Raw genomic sequence first — 15,127 nt, 5'->3', positions numbered from 1 at the left:
CCTCAAAGTTTAAAAACAAGACCAAAATAAATAGATTCAACCAGACGCTTTGCATTTTAAATGCCTGCAGTAACTTAAGGGCTTCTTCACTGAAGAGCTAAGTGAGGTTTGCAATAACAGAGCCCACGTTTGGTTTTCTCCGAGCTTGCATCAGTTGTTTGCTTCATGCCTGAATGAAAGAATTGCTGCTGCAAAGGAAAATAAAGTCCAGCGCTTCTCGAGCAGCAAGGGGGATTCGTGCAAGGCACGAGACCATGCACTGCAGAACTGGCTAGCGAGGTCTCCTCGGAGACCAGGGCAGGAAACTAAGAATGAAATCGAGATGTCTAGCCTATTTTATTTGCAGAGAACGAAAGGGGACCCGAAGCCAATGGGCAACTCGCCCATTCTTAGGAGCTGCTGACTTCACCGATCAATAATTTGCGTTTTGACTATTAAGAGCAGCGGTTCCTGGGGGGAGGGGCTAGCCTGCTGGCAGACGCAACTGGCAACGGTTCTCCTGAGCCTCCTCCCCATCCCCCACTATCTTGGCCCACTTTTTCTCTCTCGATCCTCGGACTGGACATCCAGAATCAAGTGGGCAAGCAACTCGGGCTCGAGAACAGCTCCCGCACCCTTCTACGTGACCTGCACCTTTAAACTTACTCCATCCTAACCGGACCCCGGAGGCACCACCCACATCCGTCTAACATCACTTCCTTCAGGGTTAGGGAAAAAAATCTGGGGACGCTAGGGGTAGGACTGAACCACACTTGGGGAACGCGCGGACCTTCTGCCGGGACTACGGCCCTGCGTCTGCTCAGCCTGGTGGCCCCGCGCACCTACCACCATGGAGCTGCGGCCTCGTCTTGGGGCCACCTGTTTGCTTGGCTTCAGTTTCCTGCTGCTCATCACTTCCTCTGATGGACATAAAGGGCTTGGAAAGGGTCAGACCGCGTTCTTATCTTAATCTTTACTCGCTCTGGGTTCCAGCCCAGTATAACCCTCTTCTTGCCCTAACACTGTTCCCTCCTTTTCTGTCTTAGGTTACGCCAGATTTCTTTTTTATCCCCCTACCTGCTCTTGGCGTTTGAGGAAGATTTCTTGGGGTTAGGGAGTAGCAGGGTCTGGGGAATGTTGAGGTGGGGAAGTTGTGCTTGAGGCCTTCACAAGTTCTTGGGTTGGGGGTAGGAGTGGTCCTTAAATCAGGAAAAGCATGTTTGAGAGTCCAAGATAGTGCACAACATTTGGCCGGTCTCCAGGAACCTTCACCTTTCCTCCTGGGATAAATAGCACTTTTGGGAGTTTAGAGATGTAGAAATATTTATCCTGAGTCTAAAGATTCCCCTTCTCTTCCTTGAAGGGCTAGGTTACTGCCGCCTCTCTCCTGGGGGGTGGGGGGTGGGGGAGCAGCACCTGCATCTATGGAGTTGTGACTAGTGCATAAAGATGAGCAAGGTGAAGCATAGAAGGTCTGATGTTAGAGGATCACCAACAGTTGTCCCTGGTGCAGTTTAGTCAGTGTGCCTGAAGAAACTGAACTCTTTGAGTTGTGGGAACAGAATGGAGGATAGAAGGTGTGGTCCCCAATTCCATTTCATTACCTGCATCTTCATTTGAATTCAGGGCTTATGCTTTTCGAAGTGAATGAGTGGTAGCATGGATTTCCCTTCCCTTCTATTGTTAGGTGGATGATTCTGTTTTTTTAAAATTATTTTCTCTTACCCTCTCTATTGGCACATTTATTGATGGGTGAGTTTGGGTGGACATTCAGGCACTTTGCTAGGCACTTGCAGTGAACTCTGCTGACAAAGTTCCTGCTCACATGGTGCTTATATTCAAATCAGAGAGAGCAGACACATTGAACAGCTGAATAAAAGGGATAAGTGCTGGGGAAAAAATGAAACCCATGGAGTAGAAAGACTGGGGAGGATGAATGAGTTAGCAGCAGTTGACTTAGAAATATCACTGACAGCTTCTCTGAGAGGTGATGTGTGTGGGTTTCCTTCACAGTGATCAAACTGCAAGATGAATCCCATTTTAAAACAGATTAGTGTAAAAATGTAAGTACTGAGGGAGACCGAAGAGTATAGGATTAGGAATGTGGGTGTAGTTCTGAGTTTTATTTTACTTTGCCATTGATCAGCTATGTGGACTCAGATAAGTGGCTAAATTTCTCAAAGCTCAGTTCCTCATCTGCAAAATGGGCATATTTACAACTTTCAGGCACTCAACAAATAAAATTGTGTTCCAATGATTGTGTTAGGTATAGGTAATACCTTGGAGTCACATATTCAGTATATTTATTCCTTGTTAGACATTAAACTCTATGTGGTTGTTTCAGTTACTGTTGTGGAATAATGAACCACCTCAAAATTTAGTGGCCCAAAAAATCATTTCATTATGCCCAGGATACTGTGGGACAGGGATTCAAACAAGACACGGGGGGGAAGGTATGACTCTTGGTTCCATGATGCCTGGGCCCCAGCTGAACTGGTTACTTCTTTGTGTAGTCTTTTTTCATGTTCTCATGTGGACTTTCTCGTAGTTTGGCTTGTGAATTCCAAGAACTAGGGCCTCAAGAGAACAAAGTGGAAATGTGTAGCATTTTTATCATCTACCGTTACAAGTCACACCTTATCACTTCCATTGTATTCTACATGGGTGTGTTCAAGAGAAAGGGACATTAACCTGCTCTCCACCTCCCGGTGGGAGGAGGAATGTTGTCACATTGTAAGAAGAGAGTCTAGAATGGGAGATACTGTTGCAGCCATCTTTGGAAAGTATAGTTTACCCCAGTAAGTCAGGACCAAATATTTGGTCTTATTCATGCTCAGGAATATTTGTTTTTTTTCTCCTTATAGTCTATAGATGACAAGACAAATAAGCAGGCAATTTTATGACAGTGTGATATATATACACTGTGAGCAGGTAAATACCACATACCTATAGGAGCATGTAGGAGGGCAACTTGGGGCAGGGAGGGACAGGGAGACAGGGATTGTTGTAAGGATTGAATGAAAAAAGCATTTAATGTTGTATGACAAATGTAGAAAGTATTTAATGTTTATTGTGATATCCTCCCAAGGAAGAATATTTAATTATTTTGGAAAGGAATGAATACTATTTTAAACTTTTATGGATATCTTGGGTATGGATTCTTGCAATATAGCCTCTAGCCCAACCCACCCAAAAGTGCTACCTGAAGCAGTGATTCCTGAAAATCTTGATGAGTATAATTTCTTTCCAGATGTTTTAAGTAGGTCTGGCTCTTATCAGATAATGTCCTGGTGGTTTGCAGAGAGGAGAGACTATATCACCCTATTACATAGGAACTAGGAGGCCTGAGTTTTAATCCTGGTCAAGCCATGTAGTACATATTCTGTATATTCCCTGGGGATGATTTATTAAGTGAGATGGTTGGACTAAAAATGAAAACTAAGAGCCCTTCAAGCTGTAACATTCCAGAGTTCTAAAGTAATTTTGTTCTCTGGAGGCTAAAACTTTGGATTATGTCACCTGTAGGGAGAAATGTAATGACTTGCATTTACTGTACATTTACTTTATTCCAGATGCTCTTCATATTTTGCATAAATTGAGTGGTTTAATCCTCACAATAATGAGGATAATGATAATTATTTTGGGGCCAGTTCATGAACTGTCCTGAAACAGATATGTTATCAAGACTCTGGAATAAGAATTTGGCACTGCACACACAAAGTTTTTACATTCCACACTGTGTTCTGTTCATATTCATGACAACCCTGTAGAGTATTTTCGTTAGCCATATTTTGCATTTGTGAAAATAGTATGTGGCGGAACTAGATTTCCAACCCAGATCTGTTTGACTAAAGACAGACTTTATTTAGCCACTATGTTATTCTACCTCTCAGGTACAGTGTTCTTTGTTTTAGAGGCTTGGCTGCCAGCTCTGACACTTGACCTTTTATTTTGTCAGTTGAATGGACATAATACTTTTCTGATGTCCATAGCTTACACTTATAAAAACAATTTCAGGATGAAGGGCTTGGGAATTCTCATGTAAATGCCGTGTTTAGACATGGTCACTTTGCTTTCTTTTAATAATATTTTTTAAGGGGCCTCCCCGGTGGCGCTGCGGTTGAGCGCTGGGTTGCTAGGCTGCCCGCAGCCTCTGCAGCGCCGGTTCGATCCCCGGCTGCTCCCTGGCCACTGGAGGAGGGTCCCACATGGCGCGCAGACCTCTCCTGCCGCCCGCTGCTCCCCTCAGCAGTGTACTTTGGTCCTTCTGCCTGTTCTGCTCCCCACTCTGGCTCTGGTGAATTCTCTCACCCTCCCGCGCTTCTGACTATACCCAGTGCTTGTATAAATAAATAAATAAATAAACAAACAAATAAATAAATCTTTTAAAAAAAATAATATTTTTAAGGAAGGCACTGTTGACGTGGAAGCCTACAGCTCACTTTGCAAATACCTGGCATAAATTAAGTGACTGTGCAAGTGACTTTTTAGGAAATTGGACTATTTTCGATTCCACGTTGTGGAATGTTCCACGTTGGCAAGGGTGTGGATGTGGGTAGTGCCAGGAGTAGGTGATTCTGGTAACAAGTTAAACACTGTACCTTTTTAATGTTCCTTTTTTTTAAGATTTATTTATTTATTTATTTATTTATTTATATAAGCACTGGGTACAGTCAGAGGCACAGGAGGGTGAGAGAATTCACCAGAGCCAGAGCGGGGAGCAGAACAGGCAGACTGACTGAAATACACTGCTGAGGGGAGCAGCGGGCGTGGCAGGAGAGTTCTGCACGCCATGTGGGACCCTTGCCTGTGGCTGGGGATCGAACCGGTGCTGCAGAGGCTGCGGGCAGCTTCGCAGCCCAGCGCTCAACCACTGCGCCACCCACCGGGGAGGCCCTTAATGTTCCTTTTGAAAGGAAGAAAAAAAAAAAAAAGAAGCAGTAAGAAGTAGAGAGTGGGGCCTCCCCTGGTGGCTCAGGCGGTTGAGCACAGAGCTGTGAAACTGTCTGCAGCCTCTGTAGCGCCAGTTAGATCCCGGTGGGCCTGCGAGGGTCCCACATGGCGTGGCAGACCTCTCCTGTCTCGCCCGCTGCTCCCCTCAGCAGTGTGTTTCGTCAGTCTGTCTGTTCTGTTCCCCTCTCTATCTCTGGTGAATCCTCTCACCCTCCCACAAATCGGGCCTATACCCCAGTTCTTGTATAAATAAATAAATCTTAAAAAAAAAAAGTAGAGAGAGTGGTTAAACTATAGACTCTAGATCACCACCACTTAGGTTCTAATCCCAAGTCTGCCGCTTGGCAGTTTAACTTTATTTTTTTTTTTAAAAACTTTTTTTTTTTTTAAAGATTTATTTATTTTTATTTATGCAAGCACTGGGTGCAGTCAGAAGCACGGGAGGGTGAGAGGATTCATCAGAGCCAAAGCGGGGAGCAGAGCAGGCAGAAGGACCGAAGTCCACTGCTGAGGGGAGCAGTGGGCGGCAGGAGAGGTCTGCGCACCATGTGGGACCCTCGCCCAGTGGCCGGGGATCGAACTGGCACTGCAGAGTGCTGCGGGCAGCTTTGCAACCCAGAGCTCAACCGCTGCGCCACCGGGGAGGCCCTGGCAGTTTAACTTTAGACAAACTATTTAACTTCAGCTTCCATATCATGTAATGGGATTAATTAGCATTTCTACCTCATAAGCTTATTGTGAGGATTAAATAAGTTTATATATGTAAAAGCATGAAAAACAGTACCTGACATAAAATAAATAACATGACAGTCATTAACAGTTTGGTTAACACTTTTTAAGATAATGGTGATTATATAAACACTGAAAAATGATGGTAGTGGTTATTATTATGTACTTTTTAAAAAGATTTATTTATTTATGCATACAAGAGCTGGGGTATAGGCCAGAGATATGGCAGAACAGGCAGATCCATTGAAATACACTGCTGAGGGGAGCAATGGGGGAGACATGAGAGGTCTGCTGGGCCTTGTGGATTAGCTCCCTGGATGGGGATTGAACTGGTGCTGCAGTGACTGACATAGCTTCATAGTGCTTCACAGTGAGACTTAATACCTTGGGCCACTAGGGAGGCCCTTATTATTATGTACTTTTAAATATAAGTTTTCAAAGAAAAGTGAATTGTTTCAAATTACACTTTTTTAAAAGATTTATTTATTTATGCATACAGGAACTGGGGTACAGGCCAGAGGTGTGGAGGGGTGAGAGGATTCACTAGAGACAGAGTAGGGAACAGAATAGGCAAATCTACTGAAATACATTGCTGAGGGGAGCAGTGGGCAAGACAGGAGAGGCCTGCTGCGCCATGTGGGTCACCTCCCTGACCTGGGATCGAACTCATACTGCAGTGGCTGTGGATAGCCTCATAGTGCTGTGTCTTAACCCTTTGCGCCACCAGGGAGGCCCCTCAAATTACACTTTTGGATGTACTGTTAGACATAATACAGTAGAACAACTAGGGAAATGTTGGGGTACTGGAAAAGTACGCTAGAAATCAGGAGACCTAAATTCTGGTTGTGGCTTCCTTTGTGCTCTTGGATAACCTCTTGCCTTTTCTAGGCCTTGATAACGTGAGAGGGTTGCATTAATTGGTCTCTTAGTTTCTGCTATCCAACACAGTAGTTTCATATTACTCTTAAATTTTAAGTTAATTAAAATTAAATAAAATTGAAAATCCAGCTCCTCAGTTGCATTAGCCACATTTTAAATACTCAGGAGTGACATGTGGCTAATGACTAACATATTAAACAGTGCAGGTATGGAACATTTACATAATTGCAGAAAGTTCTATTGAACACTACTGCACTGGGGTTTCTTATAACAACATACAATGACAGTAAGCTTTGTCACCTAGCTTCTGACATTTATTTAGGTATGTATTTTGTAATCATTTTACTTGGACTTTTGTGAGTTCTTCTGTTTTAGGTGCTTTTGTAAACAACATAGTGTGCGTGTGTTTGTGTGTATATGTGTGTGTATATAAGACAGGCCCACCCTAGTGACCTCAGTTTAACTCAATTACCTCTTTTAAGAGCCTTTGTCCCAAAACAGTCATTTTCAGAGTTACGGGGAGTTAGATCTTTAACGTATGAATTTGGGGGATGGGGAGAGAGCTACAATTTCTTTTTTCTTTTTAAAGATTTATTTATTTATGCATGCAAGAGCTGGGGTACAGGCCAGAGATGCAGGGAGTGAGGGGATTCACCAGAGGCAGAGTGGGGAACAGAACAGGCAGATCTACTGAAATACACTGCTGAAGGGAGCAGCAGGCGAGTCAGGAGAGGTCTGCCTTGCCATGTGGATTGCTCCCTGGCTGGCCAGGGATTGAGCTCATGCTGCAGAGGCTGCAGTTTGCTTCATAGTGTGGTGCTTAACCCCTGTGCCACCAGAGGCCCAGAGAGCTACAATTTCTTAGCCCATAAAACATATATTCACTCTTAGAAAATTATACAGAATAGTTTCACTGGCATAAAAACTGTGTTCCACCTACTCATTTCTCCCTTCCCCATGAATCCCTAGCAACCACTGATCTTTTTACTATCTGTTCCAGCACGCCTTATAGTGGACTCATCTGTAGCTTTTCAGATTGGCTTCTTTTGCTTAGCTTATATGCATTTAAGGTTCCTCTACATCTTTTGTGTTTTAATAGCTCATTTTTTTTCACTCTTGGATAGCCATTGATTTTGTATTTTTTTTTAAAGATTTATTTATTTATTTATACAAGCACTGGGTACAGTCAGCGTGGGAGGGTGAGAGAATTCACCAGAGCCAGAGGGGAGAGCAGAGCAGGCAGACTGACAAAGTACACAAGTGAGGGGAGCAGCGGGCGGCAGGAGAGGTCTGCGCGCCATGTGGGACCCTCGCTGGCAGCCGGGATGGAACCGGCGCTGCAGAGGCTGCGGGCAGCTTTGCAACCCAGCACTCAACCGCTGCGCCACCGGGGAGGCCCTGATTTTGTATTTTAATAGCAGTATTTTTTAATTTCTGAAAGTTCTATTTGGTGCCTTTACACATTTATCTATTTTAGACCTGTTGTATTTCTGTTTTTGTCATCCCATGAGTGATTTTTTTTAAACATTCATACATAGTTATTTTTATATCCTGTGACTGATAATCCTTTTTTTTTTTCTTGTGACTGATAATTCTAATGCTGAAATTCTTAAGGATCTAAATCAGCTTTTGCTGATTCTTTTTTGTAATTTGTTTACTTATATGTTTAGTGGTGAACTATTGTGAGCTGATAATGGTTCTTTATTATTGGCTATTTGGAGGCCTAAAGTAGGGAATGCTTTTCCCCCGGGAAGATTTAGCTTTTGGTCATCTGCAAAGGAGAGGGGACTACCAACTGGAATTCTAGTCTCCATAATAGAGATTTTCTTTCAGATCAGCCTTACCTTTATGCTTGTTGCTCATTTTTCCTCCTTGGTGTGTGTGTGTGTGTGTGTGTGTGTGTGTGTGTGTGTGTGCGTGTGTGTATTACTATGAGTCCAGCATTAGTGTTTTTTTTATGTCGGAAGGGTAATGTGCCAATGTGGTAACAAGGTTTAAGGGAGACACACCTCACACAGCCGCGTGAACACCCAATCATCATGCTTATGAACCAGAAAAGGATCTAGACAATTTTGAAAGCATTAGACAATTTTATCTAGGACTTCACTGTTTTGTAGGTGGATGCCACTGTTTAGAAGACATCCCTCCCCCACCTCCCCCACCCCTCCCAAAGAAGGATTCAGTTGTCTGAGTTAAAAGATGCTGTCAGGTAGAATGATGTTGATCACATTAGGCATCTTTCTGGGCATCCTTCCAATTTCACTCTCACTTAATCATCTACTCCTCAGGATTAGACTTTGGGCCCCAGTCACATTTTCTCTTGGCAAGCAGCCCATGCTGTTGGGAATGAAAAGTGATGATGCTTAATTTGGATACTGCTTCCTTATGCTAATCTGGATGAGCTGTTTATTTCCCTGTGGTAACACTGATGGAAATTAGGTTTTGATTTATTTTTGGGAAATAAAGGCCTGGAAGTAATATAGTAACCAGTCATAAAATCGAAGTTTAAATCCCAGGTTGGCCATTTACCTGCTGTGTGACCTGGTAACTTCTCTGAACCCCAGAAGTCTCAACTGTAAAGAATAACAAAATCTGCTGATCATTTATAATATACTAAGCACTGTGCTATTACATATATTTACACAAACACGCATTTCTTATTTAATATTCAGTAACAGTCTTACAAGATATAGCTATTCTTATACCTATTTTGATAATGAGAAAATGGAAATATAGAGAGGTTAAATGAAAGGGGGGTTGTTACAGCTAAATTGAAATGAGGTAATATATGTGGCATGGGGGCACATATAAGGTGGTCAGTAAATAACAGCCAGAATTATTATCATCAGTAACATTTCCCAGATATAAAATTAATTCATTGTGTGATATATCTTAAGTAAGATATGTTTAGTCAATAAATATTTTAAGGAGCACTTAGTGTGGCATGGAAAATACTAAGTACTAGGGAAACAAGAGGGTATAGACAGATAGGATCCCAGCTTGTAGCGACTTACCTTAGTGTGAGGGAGACAGACACATACACATTTACAATTCAACTTGGGAAGTTCAGTGATGGGGCAAGAATTGGGTTCTTTGAGATTCAGAGATTTACCAGGAGAAATGCCCTGAAGAATGAATTGGATGTGCAGGTGGGAAGGACAGGGCAGGGGAAGCAGTGACTATGAAGGCTGGAGGGGAGAGAATGCATGGTGTATTTAAGCTAGTGAAAGTATTTTGTGTGCAGTATTTTATGAAAAGTATACAGGTGACATATTTTGGAAGGCTTTGTAAGTCCTTCTCTGAGTTTGACCTTTCTTTTTTAAGGTATTGGAAAGCCTCTGAAAGGTTTTTGCCCAGCAGAGATGTGATTTTAAAAGATCACTCTGGCTGAAGTGTGGGGAATAAAACAAGAATAGATTTAAATACATTATCACATCTACTCCTTACACCAAGGCTTGAACGTAGGTATTTTTTCTTAATTTTATAGGTTAAGAAATTGGGAAATGGGGAGCTCACTTCATTTACAAAATTTCCTGCATTTAATAGAAAGTGGGAGTTGGCATCCCACACCCATGTCTCTCTGACTCTAAAGCTGTATTTTTGATTACCTCCAATAACTAATGATTTGTTAAGACCTGCTTTTTGTTTACTCTGGAAATATCTGATTCATTCTGACAGTATTATTTGCATACTCCGTTAGATTACAAACACAAGATTTAATTTGCTCTCCTTAAAAGCTATGACTTAGGCAATGTCATCTCCATTTTACCAGGCATGAAAACCAAGACTTGTGGCATTGGGATATCCTTGTTTCCATATACCTAGAAGACTTGAACACCATGCACTTGACAGAGGAAAGTTTTTTCATGGGTTTCTTGTGAACATGCCACATTTTTTATTTTTAGATCTTTGCCCTCCGTTCATGTGTGAATGTTTATAAGACTCTTTCCTTCCAGGTTTTGGAGACCACATTCATTGGAGAACACTAGAAGATGGGAAGAGAGAAGCAGCTGCCAGGTAAAGACATAGTTTAGGGTTATTTGTGGTGATAAAACATTTTTTTTTGTTGTTGTTTTTTGTTTGTTTGTTTGTTTATACATGCACTGGGTACAGTCAGAAGCACGGGAGGGTGAGAGAATTCACAAGAGCCAGAGCAGGGAGCAGAGCAGGCAGAAGGACCGAAGTACATTGCTGAGGGGAGCAGCGGGCGGCAGGAGAGGTCTGCGCGCCATGTGGGACCCTCCTCCGGAGGCCGGGGAGCAGCCGGGGATCGAACCGGTGCTGCAGAGGCCGCGGGCAGCCCCGCAACCCAGCGCCCAACCGCTGCGCCACCGGGGAGGCCCGATAAAACATTTTTTAGCCATCAGTGTAGCATTGATTTCAGATGAAGGGTTATTTCAAGACTGAGCAAGAACTGAGTAAAACTTGCCTAATGTTATAGCAGTAATATTAGCTAGCATTAAGCACTTACTATCTACCAGACATTGAATTAAGTGAGTTAACTCATTTAATTCTCACAACTCTTTTGCAGTGGGTACTGTTCTACTAATTTCATTTTAGCGGTGAGGAAACTAAGGTACAGAGAAGTTAAGTAACTTGCCAACGACTGCAGAGCTAGCAAGTGACTAAGCCAAGATTTGGTACTCTGTCTTAAGAGACTGTACTCAACTAGTAAACCAAACTGCCTAATGATCTCAAGTTTAATAACCTCAAGTTCTAAGTAGGTTTAGTCTATGCACAGTCAACTCATACAAAGAAGGAAAAGACCGAGCCTGAGGGAGGGAAGTAAACAGGGCTCTGGGTGTTTTCCATGCATTAATTTATTTACTCCTCACAATCTAAGAGTTTGGTGCAGACTGTGAAATAAGAACTGTTACTATTTTACAGAAGAGGAAACAGATACTGAATGGGTAAAAATTTTGCCAATAGTTTATATAGCTAGTTAAGTGGCAGAACCAAGACTTGAATGTTCTCTACTATATTGTACTGGAGGGATACAAAGACCCAATATATGTGCACCTACTCTACATGCACACACTTGCACAGAAATAGATTTCTGCCCCTACTAAACTATAGTGCTTGCTTTTACTATAACAGAACCTATGTTTTTATGGCTCTGAGTCTCACACCTGCCAGGAATAAGGTCAAATTCAGCAAATAAAATATGTCCAGTTAATTTTGAATTTCAGGTAAACAATAAGTAATTTCAAATGCGTCCCATACAATATTTGGGACATACTTATATCAAAAACTTTTTCGTTGATGTTTATCTGAAATTCAGATTTAACTGGGCATCCTGTCTTTTATCAGCCAACCTTACCCAGGAGGAAAATTCCTATTAGTTTTTTAAAGTTCTAAATCAAATGACTATTCCTGGAGAAAGTCATCAGCCATTTTTTTCTAGGTAGTTTCTTTTTCTGGTCTGTATTTTTATAACCCGACTTAGAATTATCCATCATAGTACTTGTTATTCTCCTTGTAGATGCCTGACTCTTCCCATTCAGATCTTTAATTTACTATGGGGGAACCGTTCTACTTTCCTTTCTGAATCCCCCAGCCATGGCGATGGTGAACGATTGAAATGGTTATTGAATAAACAGCTACTGTGTGTAAGGAATGAAGAAGAACTAGCATTTGTGAATTGCCTTCTGGGTTCTAAATATATGGCATTATTGTGTTGCAGTATATAATGCTCATTAAGCCCCATTACAAAAGGATGGGCATAGTCTTTGGTCCCAGGGCCATCACTTTCTTCTGCGCCTTTAACATCTGATTTAAATAACAAGTCTTTCTAGTCTCCTTTCTTGGAGAGCAGAAGCTGGGTTTGGTTGGCGTAGAGCTGTTTCTATAGCTACAGAGGACCTCTGAGAGGCTGAGGAGGCCGGAAGTGTCGTGTGCGCTTCCGGCTTGCGTCGACTAGTCCGACAGCCCGGAAGTTGACGCGGCGCGTTTGCGCATGGCCGCGCGCGGGGGCGATGCCGCTGGTTGTGTTCTGTGGGTTGCCGCGCTGCGGCAAGAGCCGGCGGGCCGCGTTGCTCCGTGGAGCGCTGGAGGCTGAGGGCCACACGGTGCACGTGGTGGACGACGCGTCGGTGCTGGGCGCGGAGGACCCTACGGTGTACGGCGATTCGGCCCGTGAGAAGGCGCTGCGCGGCGCCCTGCGAGCCGCGGTGGAGCGGCGCCTGAGTCGCCACGACGTGGTCATCCTCGACTCGCTTAATTACATCAAGGGCTTCCGCTACGAGCTCTACTGTCTGGCGCGGGCAGCGCGCACCCCGCTGTGCCTGGTCTATTGCGTACAGCCGGGCCGTCCGGGCGGGGGACCTCGGGGGGTCGACACGGAGGAGGGTCGGACCCGTACCCCAAGTGTAAGTTGGACCCCGCGCTCAGAGAAGGGCGGGAGGATTCAGGCTGCCGGCGTCTGCGTTCTCGGGGAGCCGCAGGCTGTGGACTCTGCAGTAAATGGGAGCGCCCAGGCCAGCGTACCTACGGAGCTGGAACCGGAGGAAGCCGGGGCACCAGATCCTCCAGCTCTCGTGCCTCCGGAATTGGAGAAATCTTCAAAGCATGTGTCCAGTGCCCTTTACCCTCCGGAACTTCTGGAGGCTCTCATGCTGCGCTTTGAGGCTCCAGACTCTCGGAACCGCTGGGACCGGCCCCTGTTCACCTTGGTGGGCTTAGAGGAACCGTTACCCCTGGCAGAGATTCGCGCAGCCTTGTTTGAAAACCAGGCTCCCCCAGCCCATCAGTCTACCCAGTCTCAGCCCCTTGCCTCCAGCAGCTTTCTACACCAGTTGGATCAGGTTACCAGCCAGGTGTTGGCAGCACTGATGGAAGCGCAAAAAAGCGCCCTCCCTGGAGACTTACTTAAGCTGCCTGGCACTACTGAGCACCTTCCGTTTACCAGGCCCTTGACCATGGCAGAACTGAGTCGTCTTCGTCGCCAGTTTATTTCCTACACCAAAATGCATCCTAACAATGAGAACCTGCCTCAACTGGCCAACATGTTTCTGCAGTATCTAAGCCAGAGCCTGCACTAACCGGAGGATGTAGGGAGAAAGCCATGGCTCCTATCTACACTGCTCTAATTTTTCTGGGACGAATAGTCTGAAGGTTTGCAGAGGGTATTGATGTATGGTACTTGACCTATTGTGACTGGTTCTGTCAACCACATCAGAGATCTAGCTTGGAGGATCTTGGCAAATTTCTTGAAAGGACAGAGCTCAGTTTGTTTAGATTGGGTTCTGTTTGGGATATCACACACCACTGATTACCCCCATCTGAGTTGTGGGAGAGCAGACTGGATTGATGATTTGTTTTTAAAACAGTTGTGAGCAGAAACCAAAGATGACATCTGCTCTGACCCTTCTGTCATTTCACAGTTTTTTGGTACTGAATCCTTTTTTGCTAGTTTCTATGCTGGGACCCGGGGCCACAAATAAATCTTGTTTCTGTCCTTGCGAAGCAAATTTTGGTTCTAGTGGAAGTGAAAAACATAACCACTAGATTATTTTATCTAATAAAATCTTTTAGAAGAAGAGTCTGCTGGAATGTCTTTTACTTGCTGTACCTCATGTTCTTCATGTAATTTCTGTAATTTACTAATATATTTTAGATCCGCTGTTATTTTTGTGCTTTCCACTGAAATAGACCTTTGGTAGTTTTAAGTGAGAGACTAGATGCATGGTCTATAACCTGGAGTGATATACACAACTCTAATTTGCATTCTGTATTTCAAAGCAAATATCACTTTAAATGGCTTCCATTTGTTCATTGATTTCATTAAATAGATGCTTGAATACTTGTGATTTTTCAAAGATGAATTAGATATAGTCTTTGCTCTGAAGCAATTAATAGTTTGATGTGAAATACAATTAAGTAAACATGATTACAGGATAACAGGCTGGGGGGTTAAAGGATGATGGCTGAATGGCAGCCTAGAGGAGGAAAGGACTAACCAGCTTATGAGAAAAGGTGATTTGGGGAAGCTTTCACACATGGTTTAATTTTTGAACTGTCACTAGAGCCGGAGCCAGCAAAGGGCCAAAAGATACCTTTTTTTAGGTTTTATGGGCCATAGGGCCTCTGCTGCAGCTTATGAACTGCCATTGTAGCATTAAAACAACCATAGATGGTAACTATACAAGTGGTTGTGAATGTTATAATAAAACTACACTGAAACATTAATTATATTTCATTTTAACATTTCATTAGATACAACAAATTTCATTACAACAAAATTTCATTAGATACAACAAATTTCATTAGATACAAATTTTAGCATTTGTTTTTCAATTTAAGAATGTACAAAAATATATTTATCTCACAGCTCTCTAGAAGTAGGAATTGGACTGGGTTAGGTGTGCAGACCATAGTTTACTGACTCCTGCTCTAGAAGGTTGAATAGGAGTTTGCTAGATAGAAAGGAGGGAGCAAGATAATCTAAACTGCTTTGTAAGTGCACAGAGGTATTAAGAGGATGGGCTGTCTTGGTGATGTATTTCTTGCTCATCAGACTACCCGGAGCATCTTTTCCTTCTGATATATGAAAGAGGATTGGTGCTTGAAACAGGTGTGGACTAGGTAA

General features: G+C 43.4%; 2 protein-coding genes and 1 non-coding gene across 3 annotated transcripts in view; 2 read left to right on the top strand and 1 right to left on the bottom strand.

The window, feature by feature from the left end:
- The first annotated feature begins 250 nt into the window (after positions 1-250).
- The window catches only part of TXNDC12 (thioredoxin domain containing 12), a 22,853-nt gene continuing 7,976 nt past the window's right edge, over positions 251-15,127 (top strand). Inside the window, exons 1-2 of the mRNA XM_037498955.2 lie at positions 251-926; positions 10,497-10,557. Of these exons, the coding sequence (XP_037354852.1) occupies positions 830-926; positions 10,497-10,557 (158 nt within the window). The 5' untranslated portion in view covers positions 251-829. The remainder of the gene's footprint in view (positions 927-10,496; positions 10,558-15,127) is intronic.
- Positions 8,499-8,602, bottom strand: LOC119237372 (small nucleolar RNA U13). Its single transcript, XR_005123308.1, has one exon. It is a non-coding gene; the product is annotated as a small nucleolar RNA U13 (small nucleolar RNA).
- Positions 10,842-14,779, top strand: KTI12 (KTI12 chromatin associated homolog). The gene has a single exon (XM_037498953.2). The coding sequence runs from the start codon at positions 12,516-12,518 to the stop codon at positions 13,578-13,580; it is 1,065 nt and encodes a 354-aa protein (XP_037354850.1). The 5' UTR covers positions 10,842-12,515; the 3' UTR covers positions 13,581-14,779.

The sequence above is a fragment of the Talpa occidentalis genome, unplaced genomic scaffold (assembly GCF_014898055.3).
Source record: "Talpa occidentalis isolate TD23 unplaced genomic scaffold, MPIMG_talOcc4v2.1 talOcc4.9, whole genome shotgun sequence".
Classification (NCBI taxonomy): Eukaryota; Metazoa; Chordata; class Mammalia; order Eulipotyphla; family Talpidae; genus Talpa; species Talpa occidentalis.
This window is presented reverse-complemented; position numbering and strand designations above follow the sequence as displayed.